The sequence below is a fragment of the Populus euphratica genome, unplaced genomic scaffold (assembly GCF_000495115.2).
Source record: "Populus euphratica unplaced genomic scaffold, PopEup_1.0 scaffold30.1, whole genome shotgun sequence".
Taxonomy (NCBI): domain Eukaryota; kingdom Viridiplantae; phylum Streptophyta; class Magnoliopsida; order Malpighiales; family Salicaceae; genus Populus; species Populus euphratica.
This window is the reverse complement of record NW_011499869.1, coordinates 1,455,073-1,478,677: the sequence shown is the minus strand read 5'-3', so window position 1 is coordinate 1,478,677 and position 23,605 is coordinate 1,455,073. Positions and strand designations below refer to the sequence as shown.

The 23,605-nt window shown below is 32.0% G+C and overlaps 2 protein-coding genes and 1 long non-coding RNA gene across 4 annotated transcripts; 1 reads left to right on the top strand and 2 right to left on the bottom strand.

Annotated features, from left to right (window-relative positions):
* Positions 1 to 2,522: 2,522 nt before the first annotated feature.
* Positions 2,523 to 6,087, bottom strand: LOC105126891 (transmembrane protein 56-B-like). The gene is made up of 8 exons (XM_011027909.1): positions 5,942 to 6,087; positions 5,761 to 5,849; positions 5,537 to 5,675; positions 4,191 to 4,265; positions 3,887 to 4,008; positions 3,741 to 3,816; positions 3,594 to 3,653; positions 2,523 to 3,025 (listed from the first exon to the last, which is right to left on the bottom strand). Exons 1-8 carry the CDS (start codon positions 6,062 to 6,064, stop codon positions 2,897 to 2,899), a joined length of 813 nt encoding a protein of 270 aa, XP_011026211.1. The 5' UTR covers positions 6,065 to 6,087; the 3' UTR covers positions 2,523 to 2,896.
* A 54-nt stretch (positions 6,088 to 6,141) lies between these two features.
* On the top strand, positions 6,142 to 17,222 carry LOC105126892 (uncharacterized). Its single transcript, XR_842512.1, has 3 exons — positions 6,142 to 6,153; positions 6,460 to 6,462; positions 14,515 to 17,222. It is a non-coding gene; the product is annotated as an uncharacterized LOC105126892 (long non-coding RNA).
* Positions 7,935 to 19,416, bottom strand: LOC105126893 (regulatory protein NPR3-like). 2 transcript variants are annotated; one of them, XM_011027912.1, is made up of 5 exons: positions 18,178 to 19,416; positions 17,232 to 17,988; positions 9,443 to 9,646; positions 8,294 to 8,586; positions 8,139 to 8,249 (listed from the first exon to the last, which is right to left on the bottom strand). In XM_011027912.1, the coding sequence occupies exons 1-4, from the start codon at positions 18,724 to 18,726 to the stop codon at positions 8,321 to 8,323; spliced, it is 1,776 nt and encodes a 591-aa protein (XP_011026214.1). In that variant the 5' UTR covers positions 18,727 to 19,416; the 3' UTR covers positions 8,139 to 8,249; positions 8,294 to 8,320. The 2 variants fall into 2 exon arrangements, with proteins under 2 accessions (XP_011026213.1, XP_011026214.1); XM_011027911.1 differs by having other exon boundaries at positions 7,935 to 8,586.
* Between the last annotated feature and the right edge of the window lie 4,189 nt (positions 19,417 to 23,605).

The window sequence follows — 23,605 nt, the reverse complement described above, 5'->3', positions numbered from 1 at the left end:
AAGCACTACATTCTTATATATTACGGCATAAGGGTGTTCGCGGTTTGGTTTTGTGAAGTTCAGAAAATTCTACAAACTGAAGCGTAAAGCAGTGGATTAGATATTTCAACCAAACGAAAGAACTCTATCTGCTTTCTTGAGCCATTATTCAAGGGATTTTTCGGGATTGAATGGAGGTTGAAGGAATTGCTGTTGGTGTTCTTTGCTTGAGCCATTATTAGATAGAAGTAGAAAAATTAGGGTTCAATCTTTTAGTTTGAAGCATGTAATATAGAAAAATGGTTCAATCAAAGAAAGAAGGCAAGAAAGGGAATGGCAAGAGGAGAGGGAGATACAGTTTGGTTAACAAGAAAGAGGAAGAGGGGAGTACACAAACTAATGAAATATTCTTTTATATATTACCTAGAGTAGAAATTCAATGCATAAATTTTGCAATCTGTCTGTTCGATTCAAATTAGGTTTTCATGAACTCTGCAAATGTATGTTGGTTATATTATACGCCTAAAGATCAAAATGAGCTGCAATAACAACCATGGAGACGATGATGATGTATCTAATTAAACATTTGTTTAGATGCATTGATAAAAAGGATGTTGACTGGGAAAGTCATATGGATCTTAAAGAATCGAATGCTTTCATCACGTGGTGCATGATGAGGTAGTTGATGACTTCATCAATGTAAATTTATTAATTTTGATTCTCAATCCAAAGAAAAATTCTTTGTTACAAACAAAACCGTAATCAAACTTATATAATTATTTAAAAAAAAAACTAAGGAACTGTAAACACGATGGCAAGGATCTATGGGAAAAATGTTTTGACTACCTTACCCTTAAAAAAAAAAAAAAACACTTTATAGGCAAATCCTTGAATGTAAATTATCTTTGCATTAGAAGCATTTGGGCATTTCAAGTATTGACCGGGAATGAACATATTGCTTTTTTATTTGCACAATAAAATAATTTTAATACCTTTAAAAGCTTTTGATTTCATATCCAAGTGTACAATAAAATAATTTATTTACCCTTATAATTTTTAGAAAAACCTTTAACTAGCCATGAGGGAAGTTTTTTTACCTTCAAAATTGCAGTAAAAATATCTAATTACATTTAAAGTTCAAATTCTCATACCTTGGGAAGCTATTTTTTTCATTTCACTAATTTTTTTTATTATCAAGTTTGATTAAGCATAATTTGGTATTTTAATAAATAATTTTTTTAAATAATTAATGTATCGGCTACTTTATCGTTTTTAGACAATACATACAACTAATTCTAATAGGAAAAAACATGTGATTTCAAGACAGTGTCTTATTTATCTCAAAAGTCTCTCCAAATCTTTTGGTGCAAGTGGTTATTTTTTTTATTTTTTTTCTTTCCTTCTTGATTTTTATGCCTTTTACTCTAATTTTTTAAATAAGCTCTTCAACTTTTCTTTCCTTTCCATTTATTTTATTATTTTTTATTTTATTTAAAATAATTTATAAAATATTTTTTTTTTTATTTTTCAAAATCGATTTTTATTCTTTTAATTGCTATTTATCTAATTTGAGATAACTTGTAGAATTGAATTATTTATACAATTTTATCCTACATTTTCTTTCCTATCAAATTTTATCTATATTTTTTTAGTTATTTTTTTGCTTTGATAAATTTTTTAAATTGATTTTTTATTTATTTAATCGAGTTATCTTGAATCTTTTTATTTATTAAATTTAATTTTTTAAAATAAGTTTTATTTTATGATCTTTTGTTTAATTTACTTTCCAAATTATTGCTTTAGCGGCTGTGAGGTTTCTTTTGATGTCGTGAGCTTTTACGGTGAGTTTTGAATCATTTTTGCAAACTTTTCTAGTGGTGAAGAATGTTCACAGTGAAATAATAATGAGTCTCCATAAAGCTTCTTTTTTTAAAAAAAATATTGACAAAATATTTTTTTAGTTAATTATTGTCAAATATTTTTTTATAATTTGTTAACTATCATTAGCTATTTTTAAAATTAAATCATTAGATTACCAGATTTTATTGAATCTTATCGAGAGTATTAGGTTTATCTCAATATAGTTAGATATATTTTTTTCTCTTTTTCTAAACATGTTTCCGATAAATAAACATTATTTTTAGCTAAAACAAAATAACCTGATATCGCGACAAGCACGGGCACCGAGGACATATTAATTTAGAGACCAGTGAGGTATGACAATTCCAGAACACGTAGCGACCTTCACAGTTTGGAAAAGTAAATTCCTCTGCTGCGCACCTGATTTCAATCCTCCTTTCCCTATTTGCCTAAAGATAGCCCTTGCCCCTCCAAAGATAACACCTTGCCCGGTCGAAGAAGCTTGACCCTTGATTCCGCGGAGATAGAGGTTTCGGGTGGAATCAGCAGGTTATCAAGAATCAATGGAAGGAGATGCTGGGCCACACCGACATTCTACTTATCTCTACGCCCCTACTGATTGCATGAACAGAATAAAGAAATGTAATTCAATTGACTTGTAATGAATTGCTCGCTTGCGTATCTCATGTCATAATTCACCTGTCGCTTCCTACATTACTTCAATGTTCAGGCTACTCTGATCTATTAAGTATTTGTATTGACAGAGTAAATCCAGTTACACATGCACGCATTTGCATGCCGTAGCATATCTCATCGTTTCTGTACAAACACACCTTCGATTTTCCTACTTGTCAGTATAGACCTGTATCCAATTTATTCTCGAGAATTGGATCGACATACAGAAAGAAAACACATTCCTTTTTTACAAGGCTTCCTATCGTGGATGTGCACATTGATAGAGGGGGAGAGAAGGCACAAAATAAACACACCCGATCAGTGGCATGAGTTGAGGTATACATTGCCTACTTGTTTATGCAGCTCCAGTTAGATATGTTATTCAGTGCCGCTTTGCTAATGTCTTTTTCATCCCCTTGAAAATCTTCCAGAACCACATCATGTTCATGACAGATAGCACTACTGGCACTACTAGTGCTAAGAGTTGTCCAGAAGCATGCATTTGTTTAACCTGTGGGGAGGGAACAAGAATGGCGATTAACGTGCAAATCTTACTCATCAAGGAAGCATTGATTCATTAAGAGATAAAAGAAAATGCAGCCATCAAGTTTGAAATCCCAACACAAATCATCAAGCATTCATCTTAAGTTTGTTGCTCATGTCTATCTGTGCGAAATTACTACACGAGTAAAATGCAGACACTCTTCTCTTTTGCGGTCTTCTTTTCAACGAGGCTTTATAACGTTGTTCCTAAGCTGTTTGGGATATGGCAAGATGAAGCATTTCTTTAGATCTGACAGCAAAACAAATCAGTCTCCTTCCCATTTCATACGGCACAAAAAACCTCTTATAAGTTCTGGTGGAAACGAGGTTGCTTGCAACATGATGCAAACAGATTGCATTCCTCTCAACTCAACTAAGATTCACTAGTCGTTTGTGATCAATCTTGGAGTTTCGATCTTATAGTCAAAATTAGACTCAACTAGTTATGTTTTAAATTGTTACAAGTCATGCTTCCCAAATTTGCATCACACAGTCAGAATCATGATATGGAGAAGTTTTGCAGGTATAGTTATTACCTGATATTGGTGCAGGGAGACATGGTAAAACAAGTAGATAAACAAGAGTATCCTAGCAACCTGCACATAGTTATAATAATAGTTAATAAGCATGCCAGAAATTAGTAATGCAGAATGGGTGTTTATTTCAATTCACAATTTACTTACAAACCAAGCGAAGAATATCACAACCCCATTTACGAGATATGCTTTAGACCTCTTCATTCCAGCTATGTCAAGATACCTTCACAAAACCAAGCTAAGCATCACAGTTGATCACAATGCTTGGCCATTGAATTAAAATAGAAAATTACCATCTCAAATTGACTCCAGGAGTAGTTGTCTCAGAGATAAGAACCATGTAGGCATAAAGTTGCCCCTCCCCAGTCAACATAGAATATGCCACAGAAATCATGGAAAGAAAGTGATGAATCACCTGACATAATGATGTTATCATCGTATCCATGATTAATTCCAAATTTAATGAAAACCTCCAAGCTGACATGTCTCATCAAATAGGTTGTGCTTGCAAAGAAACAAATATACCAAAATTGAGCACAGGGGAAAACATAAAGTATTGGGCTTAAATAATCTTTGCACAAAAGAGTATGTACTTACATATTCCATCCCACCAAGAGAAGGATAAAACCATATAATCATCCCAAGGTCAGAAATGAAATAACCAACAGAAACCTGTTAATATCATAACAAAGATTGAGATGAAGGACGCATAGCACAGCAGAAAATGATATAACTAGGCAAACAGAAAGCGTCAAATCTAATAGAAACTGTAGAAATCTTCTTGATGACATGGGCATCCAGACTTTTGGCGAGACTAATCTCTTGGGTAAAAGATGCCCCGCCCGCATATGGCAGATAGTTTCTGCATAAAGCCACAGGAATGGCAATCAAGAGGTAATTGCAAGCAATGAAATTCCTCCATCAACGATGCATGTAGATATAAGAAAGTAATTTAATGTGTTTTAGAAGTACCCCCCCACTTCCATGTATGTGTACTATCATGCAGATCAAAGAAGTTAGAGAAATCCTTGAAGACGTAATCTTAATTCTTACACAGTAAAATCCATGTTTACAGAATTCGAAATTAAGAGAATATAGAAAATCTTCGACAAGGGCACTCCATAAAGTGATAACTTGTGATATACACCAAAAAGCCCAGAAAGTTAACGGATGATAAAAAATGTAAAGGTGTGCGGTAACCAATAACACACAACATTTTATTTGTTCTCCATTCAAAAGTTGACTAGCTACAAGGGACCGAATATTTTCCTATTGATGAGTACGGCTTCAATATACAAGTGCAGGAGCTGGCAAACTTTTCCAAAGCAGAACCATTTTGTCTAAAATCAAAACACCCCAGGGGAAGGGGGCTCAACTGGGTATTCTGGAGAACTCTGTCTGTCAAACTAGGATTTGAGATAGAAAAGAGTGTTTTTATCTTTCAAAAAAGGCTGCCAATATGACCATCAGTTTCTTCATTTCACAACATCAAACAGGACCCGCAGAACAATTTCCAAACAAACTCTGCTCAAGGAATTTTGCCTTCCAGTTTTCCCTGTGCATTACTGGCAATTTTCCGTCCATATCTTTCCTATCACTCGAGCGCAATGCCATAAACACAAATTCTATAATATCACCTTCAAGACATCAACAGCTCATTGGGATTGTAAGAAAACGACACTACCTCTTCCCATCTATTTGTGGCTTCCCACAAGACATTCGTCTGTTATTTTCAATTGCGATTAACAGAGATGAACTATTAGGTCAACAACAAAGAAGATTTTGACCCTAATGTGTGAGAAGGAAATTGTAGGTTTATTTCTGACTCCCATTGCACAACTAAATCAACACCAACATCTCCAAAATTCAATGCAGTTTACAGCTTAAACGTGCAAAATATACTTGATGCCAGGATAAACAAAAGCAACCTGGATCGTCCTTACCCCCAATGCAAATGTAGACAGTGCAGAACTCTGAAATGTAACAAGGCCACCGTGACGTTGATCAGAGAAAAGATCAGAGCAAAATACAAAGTATAGTGACATCGTTGCAATGAAAACAGCATGAAAAGTGGATATAGCGCTGCATTGATAGTAGAAACAAAGTTACTAAAATTCAAAACAAAACGCAATAAGAACATTAACATTAATCGAAAAGATTCAATCACCGGTTGTTCCATTCAATACGTTGCAATTTCGTGAGGCTGGAATAGCTCTTAAAGTAAACAGCACTGAACAAGTTGGTAAGATCATATACCTGACAAGGAGCCAACAGAAATATGATCCAAAAACTGAAGCAAAAAAGAGCAAAACTTTTTTTTTTTTTTGGTATGATAAAGAAAAACATACCATCTTGCAAGCAAAAATGCCACCTATAATAGAAGTGTACGGAATCAAAGGATCAGCTAGTAAATATTCCTTCACCAGCAGCTCAGCATGTCTTTGGTAAGATTTAATCGCCATGGCAATCATTGTATCCTAGCGGAAAAATTAAACCTCTCCTGCCTTGGGCACAACAAGTAAAAAAAAAAACATTAAGCAAACTGCAAATCCGCAAAGATGTTGATCACACACTCAAGACAAGTGCCAAAAGAAAGTGGATTTTCTATTTCAGCCAACCAAAAAAAAAAAAAAACCAGAGTAATCTTAATTTTGCTGCTGCTCCTTGTCATTTATCACCTGTGATCAATAGTGCATTTGTTGTCCGAAAATAACATCACTAGTTTTCTAAAAATATAAAAACAAAACACATCCTTAATCGCTCCGAGCGCAGAGCGCAAGAGTATCACACTTTTAACACAGAAAAAAAAGTTCAGAGCGACAGAAGTTTTGTTCTTTCCGCGAGTAAAAGCCAGAAAAACAGGGAGGAAGTGTGCTGAGTGAAGAAGTAGAGAAACGGGAAAAAATACAGGCTGCTGTGAATAATATAAAGAGAAGAGAAGAAGAAGGAAGAAAGACTTTGGTTGTGTTCATATAATTTTTTCACCTGGATCGGGAAATATCGCCGGATGTTGGGCGGGCTTTTGCTGAACCATTTTCGGGCTGAACCGTTTTCGGGTAGCAAAGGAGGAGGGGAGAGACAGTGAGATTATGATGTCTGGTATTATCGCTATTATTATTAACTTTCTGTCTTTTCAACTCAAATAATGATATTAGGAGATTCGCTTAGAAGAATTATTATTTAATTTAAGGATACCGTGTGCTGGACCAATTGGAGTTAACCTCCGGGTGCGCGTTACGCTAGCTTCCTATTGGCTATTGAAATGTGGGGGGCCCATATGAGAAGCTTCCTATTGGCTTTGGAATCAGCCCCTCCTTTTTATTTTTCTTATTCCAGAATTTTTATGACACGAGGTTCTGCCCACGTGTTCTCACAGCATTACATTTAAATCAAATTATAATTACAAACAAATCTAAAACCCAATGCAAGGAAAAATATTATGGGTTGTAATTGTGTTTTAGTTTTTCAGTGTTTTGATTTTATTTTTTTTATTTCAATTCATTCATATTAATTAATTAGTAATTGAGTTAATAATCAACAGTTGATCTAATGCTGCATTTGTTTTTCACTACCTTTTACATTTGTGATGAAACAAATATAATAAGATATTTAATAATAAATTAATTACATTTTATACTACAGGTTTTATTAAAAAATTGAATTTGAAACTTAATTTTTGTATAGCAGTTTTTACATATTTTTTTCATTGAGTTTTATAAAAATTAAATAGATATAAGATTCATTTATCTCTCTCTCTCTCTCTCTCTCTCTCTCTCTCTATATATATATATATATATATATATATATATTAAGGCTATAATCATATCATCTAAATTATTATTTTTAATTCGATTAGAATTTTAATATTAACTTTCAATTAAAACTTGCTTTAGATAAAATATGTTTTTGAAAAACAAATACCATGATAAAAAAAATTTTAAAAATAAAACTTGTTAATAAGATAAAACAATTTTAATTAAAAAGATGTACTTTTTATTCTTATTTCAAATAGTTAATTTTTCATATTTGTTTTTATTGCTTTTAAAAATATTCAAGCACCACTTATTTTAATTTTAAAGCTTTTAAGTGAGTGTTTAGAAATACAACAACTTTTGTTTTTGGGTACACTTCATTTAAAAACATATCAAATACTTTTTTAAAATGTTTTTGTTTATGGTTTTGATACCAAAATTTTAAAAAACAAATTCTGAAAATAATGATTTTGATGGATTATCAAAAACACTTTTAAAAAATATCATACACTTAATACAAATCACACATTAAATCAATTCAATGATTTTGATGGATTATCAAAAACACTTCTAAAAAAATATCATACAATTAATACAAATCACACATTAAATCAATTTCACAAGCCCGTGACTTCGAGATATATTACATTCAGAAGAAAATCCGCAAAACTTCTTTTAGGGATGCTATCAATCTTATGTTATCATACCAACAATTAATGCTAAATATTAAGAAAAGATGACAAAAAAACACTCCAAATGTATTATATATTTTGTGACCTATAAGGACATCCTATTTTAAAATATTCTTTTGTGTTTTTGGAGTTTTTTCTTATCATATTTTCTTTTATGTTTAGCATTACTCTATACAAATAACCTTGGATGTCAACCACATTGATGACGAATGCCCTTAAAAAATACACTCGTAAAAATCTTACAGTCTTGCTTGGAAGGAAAGACGAACAGGGAACACAAGTTTTAGAATTTTCTCCTTGCCTTGTATGTTACACCGCTTTTTGGAGAAGATGAGGACGAAGAAGATGATGAGCGGACAGATCTGTTGTTCTCCATGTCCTTGTAAAACGCCTTCTGCACATCGTCTTTAAGTTCCATGAAGCGCATCTTCTTGGTTTTCTGCTCTTCTGGAGTGCCCTTATCAAGGAAGAGAGCATCAGGCATATCATCATCCAGAAACTTGTCAAGCACTTCCGAGCAATGAGGGAAATAGAGCCGACCTGTCTCCACTGCCATCAAAGAAAATTCAGCAAATGCATTAAGCAACTCGTGTTTATACAAATCCTGACTCATGCCCATCTACTGCAAGTTGCATTTGATTATTAGGGTGTTAATGTTCAACTCAAGGGACTTCAAGGTTTTGTGTCCACATTCGTTGGCAATGGAACTGCTTTTATCAGTAATCTAATCCCCCTAATGTCTTCTGAGCGGTCAAAGAGACCATTATGAAAAGTATCTTGCTTAAGACGAGTCATTGAACATTTCTGTCTCGCCGTTGTGCATAATACATACACAGGGCACACACCTGGATGCACAAATTACATGTCTATATGCAAGTCCCGCAGTAAATAAAATGTTCGGCGGTAGAGCTGAATGGCATCTGTGCGGAATAACAACTAAAATTGCCCGAGAAGCCTTCTGCCCATTCATGTTGCTTCATGAGGGTATATCTGAAAACTTCTTTTACATGACTAGAAAGAGGATCCACAAATTTAGATCAATATATTAACCTGTTTGGTAGTTAGTTATAATTATTTTTCAAAATATTTTTCACTCAGAAATATATCAAAATAATATTTTTTTTATTTTATAAAAATTATTTTTATATCAGCCCATTAAAATGATCTAAAAACAATATAAAAAAATATTAATTTGAAGTGAAAAAAAATTAAAAAATTTAATTTTTTTCAAAAATCCTTTTAAAACACAAAAACAACAGCGTAAATGATTTCTCTGAGATTCTCTTACATTTACGGTAAGAAAAAAAGGACAGGGAAAATCTTACGATTGACTTATAAACTGGAAGTCAGAGTAAAAATTCACTGGCAAACAAAAATTGGAGGTTCCGAAGACTGCAGTTTGTACCTGTTTTATGCAGTGCTTGTAGTCTCGACTGGAGTCGTTTGGCTTGAACAGTGGGTGTCTCATTCAAATCAACCTCCCTTAAGTCCCCACTTGAGCCTTTTGATTTTGATGCCAAAAGGCCAGTGTACATTGAGGTTGAATTTGCATTTGCAGAGTCCATGGCTAACCTGGCCTCAGCAGGAAACAGCAATCGTGCAAAAGCCACTGCCACAAAGTAGATTAGCAGTTAGCACTTATTTCAGAACAGCAATCAAATATATAAAGACATTTTTCTTGAAGAAGTTACAGATGACAGGGCTGGGTCTAAACCAGTGTATGCCAAATGCCTAAAGATACACAGTCATGCCTTACCTTATTGTTTCACAACCCGGAACTGAACAATGGCCATTATATCACATCGCAGGAATTTCACTTCCTGTTTTGTTACACCCCTTCAGTTTTACTTCAGGTTCACAATTATAGCAACCGCAGCCATTAATCATTATCATTAAAAGCTGTGTTACCCAATTTTAATGATCAATATGGACCATTACATAAAGAGTATCATGGAATCTTTACCACTGTAAATCATTTGCACATGGTTATCTTTACACGTCCATGTTTGTGATTGGAAGTGAACTTCTAATTTTGAGCACTAAATTCAACACCAAAAAAAAAATTACTAATTGAAGGGTGCTAGTATCAACCGTAACTGGAGTAACAAGGAAACCCGAAACAATTGGAGTGACAAGGATGAATACTCCCACAAATCAGCCTATGTTAGTGGAGAGAAGTTGACAGACGAAGGAGTTCCAATGGCAATAAACTCATCTCAAGATGGTAACTCGTGAAGGAGTCCCAATAGCAACAAACTCACCCTAAGATGGTAACTTATGATGAAAAGAAAGTTGATGTTACACGAGCATATCATCGAAACAAATCAGATCAGATCACGTTAGTTAATATTCAAATCAGTCAAAACAACAAATCACATTTTAGAGATTTTATTTGCACAGATTCTATGCAAATTGATACCTTATTGTTATGTTAAATATCAGTTACTCTAGCACTGTAAAAGTATTGATGTACATTCACGTCCCCTTCAATAAAAGATTTATCTTTCATCAAGCACCTTTGTCTCTCAATTTTCTTTATGGTATTAGACCCAGTGTGAACACACACCAATCCTAGCAGAACCATACAGCATGACAACAATGTCTCTCAATGTTGGTAATTTCATTACCCTCAAACTTAGCCCTACAAATTATACAAATTATCCCTTATGAAGAGAAGAAGCCTTGGCTCTTGCAGGAAGTTAAGAGTTCTTTAGGCACCTCACTAATGAAGATTCAGCCTCCACCAAGTATATCACACCAGACTCAAATAACACCAGAAATTCAAACATCTCTGCACCAAAACTAACCAAAGAATACATTATTTGGAGAAAGGTACATCGTCTCCTTCATGGTTGGATAATTGGGATGCTTTTAGAAGAAACATCAAGCCTTGTTGTGGGTTAAATACAACCTATGTTGTATGAAATGCTTTCAAGAATAAATATGTAGAAGATTATAAGAACATGAATTCACTCTCAGATAACAAGTTACATATCTCCACAAAGAAGATGACCGAACTATTTGAGAACATATTCATATCTTTAAAGATTTATGTGACAATCTTGCAGCTATTAAAAAACCTATTTCAAACAAAAAGTTTTTTTTCTCCTTGCTAGTCTTGATCCTTAATATGAAACTTCCACTACCACCATGTTAAAACCACCAAGGCTTTCATATTCTGAGTTAGTCTCACAACCATAAAGTCTTGATCAAAGATGCAATTGATTTACTAATTAGACAAGTAAATCAAACTCATTCACCCCACATCTAGTGTCTTATGGGCGAAGACAACAGCATTCTCAACAGTTTTCTTTAGAAAATTATGGCAACAAGCACAAGTTCATATCTACCAGAAGAGGCTTCCATGCACAACATCAAGATAGAAATCGTACCTACTATGTTAGATTTACTCCAGACCCTCAATACAAACATCCTCCTTCACCTAGTGAACACCGCATGACACTTGCGGAATGAGAATTACACCAAGAAGAAACTTGTTGGTACTATGATGTAGCCAGACATATTGTAAAAATATATTGGTGGGGTATCAAAACAATCTACTCAACATGAAAACATACCACAAACTCTTTTAGCTTTTACTTTGGACAATACTATCACTGAAACAGGATGGACATAAAAAATAGAAGCCTCCAACTACATGACAGGTAGATCAGATATGTTAACAAATATTCATGATTATTGTGGTTTAGACTCCGTTCTTATGAGTAATGGGTCTTTTATACCAATACATGATATTGAAGATTCTTGCATTAAACAAGAAAAATAATGTTTTGCCTCTTCATGGTATCCTATTAGTTCTTGATTTAAAAAAATTTACTTTCTATAAGTCAACTAACATCTCAATCCCAATTTCTTGTTAATTATGAATTTTGTAATGTTGATTTTTGCATTAAAGAACGAAATATAAGGCAACTTGTGATCACAAAGAGGAGCAAGGGTGATCTCTCCCACCATGCCTGAGCTCTACTTCTCTTGTCAATTCAGATTATGATCAATAGATATTTGGCATCAACGCTTAGAATATCCTCAATTTTCTACTTTAAAATTATTGCAAAATAAAGGCTTGAATGATGTCATTGAAACTGTAAAACATGAACATGTTTGTTATTATTGTCAATTCAGGAAGCTTAATAGATTACCTTTTTCTTGTTCTAAATACTCTAGTTATGATATTAGAAAAAAATCATTATAATTTACAGGAACCTATTCCTATTTTATCAATAAAAAAATTCAAATATTATGCATGTTTAGTAGAAGATTTCTTTAAGTATACGTGGATAATCCCTTTACAACATAAGTTGACTTTGCAAATGCTTATTTAGCCTTTGAACATTATGTCTCTAGATAATTTAACAAACATATCAAGGTTTTTTACTCTAATGAAGGATGAGAATCCATAAACTCCAAACTAGCATCACACTTCCTCTCAAGAGGCATGGTTCATCAGGTATTTATACTTCGAAACAAACAGATATAGTAGAAAGTGAAATAGTACAACATAAACTTGGATTAAGGATGAAATTAAGAACCATCAAAGTTTATACAAAATAGTTTAGAAAAAAAATTAAAATTAAATAAAAGATCAAATTGAAAAATAAAGGCTTGATTCATGTTATCAAAGCTATAAAACATAAATGTGTTTATAATAGTTATCAATTTAAAAAGCTTAGTAGAGTACCTTTCTCCCATGTTAAACAATCTAGTTCTAATATTTTTTTAAAAAATTCAATGTGATTTGTGGGGACCTACTCCTATTTTATCAATAGAAAAATCCAAATATTATACACGTTTAATAGATGATTTCTCCAAGTATACTTGGATAATCCCTCTATGACATAAGTTTGACTTTTCAAATGCTTATTTAGCCTTTGAAAATTGTCTCTAAATAATTTAACAAACATATCAAGGTTTAGGTTTTTCACTCTAATAGAGGAGTAGAATTCATAAACTCTAAGCTATCATCTTGCTTCCTCTCAACAAGCATGGTTCATCTGGTATCATGCTCTTATACTCCAGAACAAATAGGTATAGTAGAAAGGCTACATAGAATAATATGGGAACTAAGTATGACTACTATTTCACAATGTTAATCCTTTAATTTTATAGGTTGAAGCTTTCACTATTGTTATCTACTTTATTAATACATTGTTTTTGTCTGTTCTAAATTTGAAATCTCTATATTTTACAATGCATGCTACTTATCTTGAGCATTCTTCTCTTCAAGTCTTTAGGTCTAAATGCTTCCCTTACACCTAGGATACAAGACAACACAAATTTGATCCAAAAACAATCATTTGTGTCTTTGTAAGAATAAACATAAAGGATACAATTTTTTTCACTCTTCCAATAAAAGAGTGTTTATTTCTTGTCATATGATCTTTGATGAGTCATTTTTTCCATATAAAAAAAAAAATTCAAAGTTGCATCACTGCATCTTCTACATCATATGTTATGAGCATATTTAATTCATGGTTGTCTCCCCTACTAATTCTAATTCTATTGCAAGCATACAACCCATAACACCCCCTCCACCATGCTTAAGCTCATTATTAGTCATTCCAACATTTGATTTTGATTCATATGACAAAGCAAGTTCTATTACTGTTAACACTCCAAGTACAACTGCAAGTGAGTATGTTAAGGTTGACATCATGACTGAAATGGGACTAACATAACCTAAAAATCAACAACATAATAGATTTGGCATTCAACAATTTGACAGAACAAAACCCATGACCGAGTTGCATCCAATACGAGCTGAAATTGAGCTTGAAATGCTTGAGCAACACTCATCTCTTTCATAATATGATTTCGTTTAACTGGAATCAGACACCCAGCTCATGCATTCTCCATATGCACCTCTTCCACCACATATCATTATTACTAGATCACCAAGAGTGATTGTTAAGCCCAATTCAAAATATGCTTTAACTTCCCTTAAATTATCAGCAATCATTCCTCATGAACCTCATAACATTCGATCTACCTTAGCTCACCCTAGCTAGAAAGCTGAAATGGAAGAGGGAGGAACTTGAGACTCCAAAAAAATTAGACTTGGGAACTTGTTCCTTGCACAGTTGTCATGCACGTCATTGGCTCTAAATGGGTTCTCAAACCAAAACTCAAACCTGATGGTTCACTAGATCATCTAAAAATCCAAGTGGTAGCAAAACAGCATCACCAAGTTGATGGATTGGATTCAAGGTTGTCAAAAATATTTTTTTAACATGACATGAAAAATAAAATGTAAACTTGAATCGTAAAAACAGATTATAAAGTCATTAGTAATTTTTTTCATACATGGTTGATAAAAACAAAAGGCAATTTTATCAATTATATCAATAAAGATTATTTGAGGTTATTCTTAATGAAGTTTAGACAATAACATAGATCATTTGCTTAAGATTAGGTTAGACTACCATGTTTCCAAAAGAATACAAGATGGGCAAACTCAAGTTGGTGAAGATGTGGATGGCTCAAGGTTACCTTAAAAAGACTCCAAATAGAGATATAGAGTTTATTGGAGAGAAGTACTTTCAAGTCTTAGCACCACATTCTTTCTTCCAAGATTTGAGATGAATGAGTTTGGAGGTATGAAATTCAAGATGCATGATATAGTACATGATTTTGCCTAATTTATGACAAAAAAAAATGAATTTATAACCATGGATGTCAATAATCTTGGTGAACCAACAACGAAGACTTCATACGAAAGGGTTTGTCATTTATGCAAGAAGCTTTCAGAGGAGATCTTTTTTTCCCATGCCCATTCACAAAGCAAAAGGTCTTCGCATCCTTTTAATTGACACTATAGACCCTTCACTTGGAGTTACACTACTTGATGTATTCAAACAATTGGCATGCATCAAGTCATTGAATCTGTCAGGGTCTTTAATCAAAGAAATACCTTGTTAAGAAATACCAAACAAGGTAGGGAAATTAATACATTTGAGACACATCAATTTGGTACATTGTTTATTTTTGTTGTCCATGCCAAAAACCATGTGTAATTTATGCAATCTGCAATACCCAGATGTTTTTTGCTGTAAACTAGGACACTCGAGTGCAAAATCATAATTTTGCATGATTTTGACTGAATTTACTGGGTTTGCACGAGTCAAGTTTGATTTTACTGGTTTTCGAGTTTATAATATGAGTTTGCATGTTAGATACATGTTGACTCGTATAATTTTATGAGTCAACTCGTGATTTTAACAACAATAATTGAGCTATACCGAGACCTTCTCTTAAGTTATCACCATAGCACTAGTTTAGAAATGGTCAATACATTAACTTGATGTAAAAATCACCTTCTTTCATGGTTTAATTTCAGAAGACATACATATGAAACAGCCTCCACAAATGGCAAATTCACAATATCCATCACATGTGTGCTTTATGGTCTTAAACAAGCACGTTGTGCTTGGTTTGATTAGTTTAGTACAATCCTCCTTAGATATGGTTTTTTTTGCAGCCTTGCAGATCCATCTCTATTTATCTTTCTCTAATTCTGATACATTAATCTTTCTTTTTTTTGTTGATAATATACTTCTTACAAGATCTTATGTTCTTCTATTTACAAACTTCATTCAGCTCTTGGGTTCAGAATTTGCAATGAAAGATATTGAACCAATTCATCATTTCTTAGGATCGAGGCCACTCACACATTTGAAGGTCTCTATATTTCCCGATCACAATATGCACTTACCATCCTTAAACGAGATTGTATGGTGAATTGTAAACCCATGAGCACATTACTTAAAGCTAAGACTATGACCCCAATAAATAACACATTATTGGAAGATCCATACTCTTTTTGTGGACTTCTTGATACCTTATAGTATCTAACACTCACAAAACTTAATCTTTCATACAGTGTTCACTTTGTCTCTCAATTTATGTATGCTCCAACTATTAACATTTAAAAATAGTTCATCGTAATTTAAGAGATGTCAAAGGCACTATTGATATTTGTCTATATTTTACTTCTCATTTTACACTTGATCTTTGTGCTTTCTCAAATGCAGATTAGACAAACTACCCTACCACAAGACATTTCACCACTAGATACTACATGTTCCTTGGCAGAAACTTCATTTCTTGGCGTGCAAAGAAATAACATACTGTCGCAAAATATAATCATTGTCAACACAACAACAAAACTTATATGACTAACCTTTATTCTAAAAGATCTTTACCTTCCACTCTTTTCTCTACCAATCCTCTACTATAACAATCTCAGTGCTCTACATATGAAGATCAATCCAGTGTTTCATGTTCAGAACAAACACACTGAGTTGAATTACCATTTTGTGTGTAGACGAGTTGCACTTGGACTTCTCATCACTAAACATGTCTCCGCTAATAATCAAGTAACTGACATCTTCACCAAACTTGTGTCAAAAGTTGCACAGAGCTACTTTAAGGGCAAACTTTGCCTCTAGCCCCAGGCATAGTTAGGATATTAACAGTAACTAAAGTGACAAAGAGACCCGAAACAACTAGAGTGACCAGGATGAACACTCCCACAAATCAGCCTATGTTAGTAGAGAGAAGTTGACAGATAAAGTAGTTCCAATAACAATAAACTCAATTCGAGATGGTAACACGTGAAGGAGTCTTAGTGGCAATAAACTCACCCCAATATGGTAAATCATGTTAACAAGGAAGCTGCCTTATAAAAAAGCATGTCATGGAAACAAATCAACTCGGATCACATTAGTTAACATTCAAATCAGTCAAAAAAGCAAATCACGTCTTAGAGAATTTATTTGCACATATTTTATATAAGTTGATACCTTACTGTTATATTAAATACCAGCTACTCTAGAACTGTAAAAATATTGTTGTGTCTTAATTTCCCCTTCAACAAAAGATTTATCTTCTTATCAAACACCTTTGTCTTTCAATTTTCTTTAGCTAGAGCATAAAAAATGTCTTTGACCAAACCAGATTATTTTTTATGACAATTTGAGACTAAAATTATGATTTGGCAAAACATATTCAACAACTAATAAATTAAAACATGCTGCTGCAGAATTTCTTCCCAGAATATTTTGAAGATGCATGGTGATTAGTAATAATTACCCAAATCTGTGGTGTGGCAGAGTGAATTTATGACATCTTCAGCATTGGCGAAAAGAAAGTGGATAATATAAATAAATATTTATTACCTCTATTTTCCAGGTAGTCCAGCTTCATGCTCAAATCATCAGCTACCGATGGCGAGAGTATTGAGACGTTTGCAGACATTGAAGTCCTTCTTCGCATATCTGTCTCCAGTACATCAATGCATATCCTGTCTTTGTTAGATTCCTGACCTTGCTTGGTGTTTTCATTATAATCCTTTGACCTAGTCAACCTACGACAAATTGCTACCGCATTTTGTCCATCCAACGTAGTTTCTGATGCACTGGCGCCCCTAGTTAGTAGTGCCATTATGATTGATGGCTCCTTGCGCCTTGCAGCAACATGAAGTACTGAATATCCTCTAGAGTTCCTGAGATTGAGATCAGCCGAGCCTAAACCAAGAACTTCCTTGACAATCTTAGGATCACAGTAGGCAACAGCATAATGGAGAGCATAAGCATCATCTAAAGTTAAATTAGATTCACGCAAGAGAAGCTCCACCAGTTCAACATCGTCCGAATCCAATGCCTGGTGGATTCTCCTGAAACTCCTTTCAAGTATGGGGTCCACCTCTTCAACACTACTTTCAGCTTCTGGCAGAGATTTTTTTCGAAGTAATTTAATTTTACTTGAAATTTCATCAGGGAGCTCTTTATCTATGCATGTGCTATCAAGATCTGATCTTACAAGTCTTTCGATGCAGTGAGAGAGGAGCTGGCCCAGCTGGTAGTGGAAAGCAGCCATAAGAATTGGGATTACATCTTCAACAAGGGCCTTCTCAATAAAGTTCAGGAGACGCCGCTGAAAGGATAAATGAACGTTGAATAAGGAAAAAACTATCCTCACAATCCATGACAAATAAAAAAAGACGAGGAAACACACATTTTGGTCTAGCAATTAAGATGTCAATTATCATTCCCTATTTATGAATCGCTGCGAGTTAAAATACATAGGACCACATAATAATTTATCCATGAGATCACTGCTTACCTGAAAAAGCAAAACAAGCTCTTTCATCTGAAAAGTGGCAGAGGCACACATCAATTCCACTACATAATTAATAGCAGGGCGGCAAGCATCATGGGCACAAGCATCATCAACACATCGTGACACTTCTGGCGGACATGGCTTAAGCTTTCCAGTGTACAAATAATGCAAGAAAACATGAAAGGCTTCATATCCAACCCCACCATAAGGCACCAAATCAGACATGAGGTACCTGGGTTTATCTCCATTCGTCGAATTGTTATTTCCCTTCTTAAAAAGCTCATGAAAGAACTGACTACGGGCAGCCAATACACACCGATGGACACCAACAGGGGTGCCCTCAACAAAAATCTCTGCATCGCTGTAATCATATTCCTTATCAAGTAATAGCCTTTCAAGATTGCCACTAAGCTTGTTTAAGCTCAAGTTTTCAAGGTTTACGCCAGGCTCAGGAACATTTGAGGCTGATACGTGGTGGATACTAGACCCATTTGATAAGTACGAAGATGAAGCGAAACTCAAAGAAGATGTCATTTCATTGGCACTTTCCATGATATTGGATCTAAATGTCTCTAGTTAAGCCCAACAAGCACTTAAACTCATCAAGACACATTGAATTGACAGTATAATAAGTATCAGATTTAAAGGAATGGCCACATAAGAATATTGTTCACTGTAATGGCCATAAATTGATAGTGATCTTTAATCAGACAGGATCATAAAACCAGGATATGGTAATTGAAAAAGGATAACAATTGTTATCAAAGAAAACCCAGATAACAAAACAGAACAGATACGTTCGAGAGCTGGGGAAATGAGGACAGCAACCAAAGGAAACTAATCACACCAAGTTTCCTCGCTTGAAAAATCCCAAAACTTTCAAAACAAAGGCATAAACATCAAAACGAAGCTTAACACAGATAGAATCAAGCCCTGAAAGAGCAGAAACTCGAAGGGAAAAAAAAAGGCAGAAAGGAATACTGCTTGTGAAGAAGACAGACTTTGATTTATTTGAAAAGCGATAAAGAAGCAGCTTAAGATGAAAAGCAGAGGTTATCGGAGACCTTATAGTTGACTTGCAAATTTACCTAGCAGTGAATAAAATGGCAGGGAGATGAGTACACAAAAGAGGCAAGTCTAGAAAAGACTATTGTTTGTTGGGGGGTGTTTGCAATAATTGACATATGTGAATTCGGAGCATGGAAACTAAGTTTTGGAAGCTGTCCTCGCAGAATAAAAGAAAGAAAAGGGAAGACCACGTGCGTGACAGTTGACTCGTAATATTGATTTGCTTTTTTATTTTATTTTCCTCCCCGGTTACGCGAGGGGCCTCCTAGTAAAATAGCATGTTCTTCCTCTCTTTTTTTAAATACTTTTGAGTTTCAGTATCTGCTGGCCCTGTGCTGCTAATCTGCAGGTTTTTTAAAAAAAATATATACATGGATAATGTTGTAAGTGTGTTTTTTTCAGGAAAAAAAAAACAAGTCTCATGAATTTATTTTATTTTATTTTAATAATATAATAAAAAAATTAATAATGATAATAAACAATTAAATTTATAAAAAAAACACAATAACTTAAAAAATAATCTTTAAAAATATATAATTAAACAAAAAATACAAAAAACCTGACTCAAGTTAATCGGAGACAATAATATAAACATGCAATCTAGGTGATAAGAGCAAGCCAATTATAGTTAGTCTTTAAAATTCATTATTCAGGTTATGCAATTAAGAAATGAAAAAATTTAAAAAAATTAAATCATATTAACTTTTTAAACTCGTAATTTAAATCATTAGACTACGAGCACTAAAATTTAAATTTAATGATGAAATTAAAGAATATCAAAACTTTCAAAGAATGAAAAGATTAGAAATTAAAAGAAAATAGACTAGATTAAAATATATATATATATATATGATAAAAAAATAAAAACTGAAATTCAAATATCAAGAACAAAAATAATAAACCTATATTTTTTTTGGATAAAAAAAGTAAAATCAATTAATGACAAATCATCATAAAATTGATGACACGCGTCATAAGGAAATGAAAGGAACACGACAGGATATTCAATAACACGGTGAAAATATATTTTTTTAATTAGTAAGCACTGCACAAGTCACCCAGAATACATGGGTATCTCCTCCTCACTGACAATTTTTTAAATTAAATAATATCTCGTTGATATTAAAAGGCAAAAATAACCTGATAATTGCAAAAAAAAACAAAAAAACTGTATAAAAAGACTAGAAACCCCTTGAACCTATGATTTAATTTTTTTAATCCCTGTGATTTATTTGTTGATTTACAGTACATAATTAAATGAAAATACATCTATACCTATTTTAGCTAGTTTTATATTTTTTTTATCCCAGGAAAAATTAAATCATTTTATCATATTTAAAAAGACAAGAAAAAATATAATTATGCACTCGAGAAAATATCAAAATATCCCCGCATAAAAGCAATAGGTTTTTAGGCACAGATGTCATTTCAAATGTAAGGTGTTTTTACTTTCAGCTTTAGTGCGCGCGCGTGTTACCAGTGATGGTCACATGCCATTTGATGATAATAAAAAAAAAAATGTTTACTGGAGATTAATTATTTAGATTCACTGTCTTGAACGCCACGGAGCTGTACCTCAAAGTGGTCATTTTATTATTCTCGAGTAATATTTTTCAAGCTACAATTACGTTTGCCGCGACAGCAAGAAATTCTTATACACGTTGTTGCGGACACACGCTAAGCTGTGGGTCCAATTTTATTTTATACTTTTTTGCAGGATCAATGGTATTGCAAACGCCTTTCAAATGAGAAATACAAATAAGACTCGGGACATAACTGAGTTAAATAACCTGGTTTTATTTTAATTAAATAAAAAAAAGTAACAACAATATATATGATAAAATTATAAAAAAAATATCATGATGGTTTTATTTTAATTAAATAAAAAAATAAATAACAAAAAAAATATCATGGTAACAAAAAACAACAATATAGTTCAATTCCAGCGTATTAGATATTAAATGGTAAAAATATAAAAAAAAATCTAAAAATTTAACACTAATCAACCCAGATTATTATAACAAACTATAACGTTGATAATCAAGACCAACCCAGCCTGAGTTATATAGTTAAATTCTTGGTTCAGGTAATGAGATCAAGATAATTTTATATAAAAAAATTACAAAGCTCGTTTATAAAGAAAATTAAACCCGTGTTAATTTTTCAAACTCATAACCCGGGTATTAGATCAGAAGCACTATGCATGGAATAATCATGAAATCCAATTCCTAATTACATGTTAAATAATAATTTAAAAAAAAATCAATTATCAAAATAATTAAAAAATAGCAACTAAAAGATTTAGGATCAAGATTGAAACAAAAAATATTTTTTATTTTTTATTAAGTGATAAAATTTAAAAAAATCAATTTAACAGAATGCTAAAAAAATAGAAAAAGCACAAATGAAATTGGAAAAAACCGTATATCCCAAATTGGAGTTAAATGATTAAATTAAAAACAAATTAAAAAATAAAGTTTTACAAAAAGATCAATAACAAAAATTAAAAATCTAAATAATAAAGATTAAAGTGAAAATTTCAATAAATCAAAGGACAACTCTTAATTTTTGCATGGCGAATATAAAATTTAGGATGAGAATATAGAAAAGAAATGAAAAAAATAAAGCATTATCACCAACAAACCTTACCATCAATGATCACATAAGTTGCCCCAAGTAAAATACAATACAGTCATGCTTCCAATGATACAATGAAATGAGGATTTAGGTTACCAAAAGGCATTACATGCTTTGTTAACTTCACACATATGTTTAAATTATCTTTAAGTTGACCCGATACCAATGAAAAAAATAATTGTGAAGAGATAAAAAAGTTTACTGACACCAATATTTTTTTTTATTTTTAAGGATATTTTTTTTATTTTATAGTGATTTTTTTATATAATTTTTAATTATTAAATTGCTCATCAATCGACCTGACCCGAATGAGTTAATTTTTTTTAAATAACTATCCTATCCAACGAGTAAAAGATAGAAAATAAAATATTGAGAAACCGGATTCCGATTCAACTCAACTCAAAATATATATCTACGGTATATTGATATATTAATAGAATATTTAGATTTTTTAATATAATATTAAATACACACATCTCAATATTAATACAAAACACATATACATATATAATATTTATCATCTTATCCTTTAATACATATACATGTATAATGTGCATATGTGGTTACTTTATATATATTAACAATTTTATCTTCTGATTAATTATAAATAATAGGAGGATTTAGGTTACCAAAAGGCATTACATGCTTTGTTAACTTCACACATATGTTTAAATTATCTTTAAGTTGACCCGATACCAATGAAAAAAATAATTGTGAAGAGATAAAAAAGTTTACTGACACCAATATTTTTTATTATTTTTAAGGATATTTTTATTGTTTTATTGTGATTTTTTTTATATAATTTTTAATTATCAAATTGCTCATCAATCGACCTGACCCAAATGAGTTAAAGTTTTTTAAATAACTATCTTATCCAAGGAATAAAAGATAGAAAATAAAATATTGAGAAACCGGATTCCGATTCAACTCAACTCAAAATATATATCTACGGTATATTGATATATTAATAGAATATTTAGATTTTTTAATATAATATTAAATACACACATCTCAATATTAATACAAAACACATATACATGTATAATATTTATCATCTTATCCTTTAATACATATTATACATAATGTGCATATGTGGTTACTTTATATACATTAACAATTTTATCTTCTAATTAATTATAAATAATAATCAAATAATGAATATCCATGTTGAATACCCAAATCCCAATATATACTTTATAAGAAATAATTTCTTACATAATAAGGAATTGATAATACATCGATATCAAGAAATCTGCCCCCCTCAAGCACCCATTGTAACCCCTTTTGAAATTTGACCCGGGTTATTAAATTATATACACCACATAAAAAATTTATTAAACTTAATTTTTAATAAATTAAATATAAAATTAAAAAATAATCACATGAAAAGATTCAATATAAAAAAATAGAATAGCAATTAAAAAAATATTGATAAAAATCAAAATAAAAAAATAAATTAGAAAGCTATTATATTTTTTTATCGCATGATAAAATTAAAAAAAATTACTTTAATAAAAAGACACAAAAAAATTGAAAGAATAAATATCAAATTGAAAAATAGGATATACCATAAACATGAATAAAAAACAAATAAATTCTTTATAAAAAAATAAATAAAATAAAATAACAAATTAAAAAAATAACATGTGATAAATTAAAATAGAATGTTAAAATTAAAAATAAGTATTTTTTTTTAAAAATTACTTTAATAAAAAGATAAAAAAAA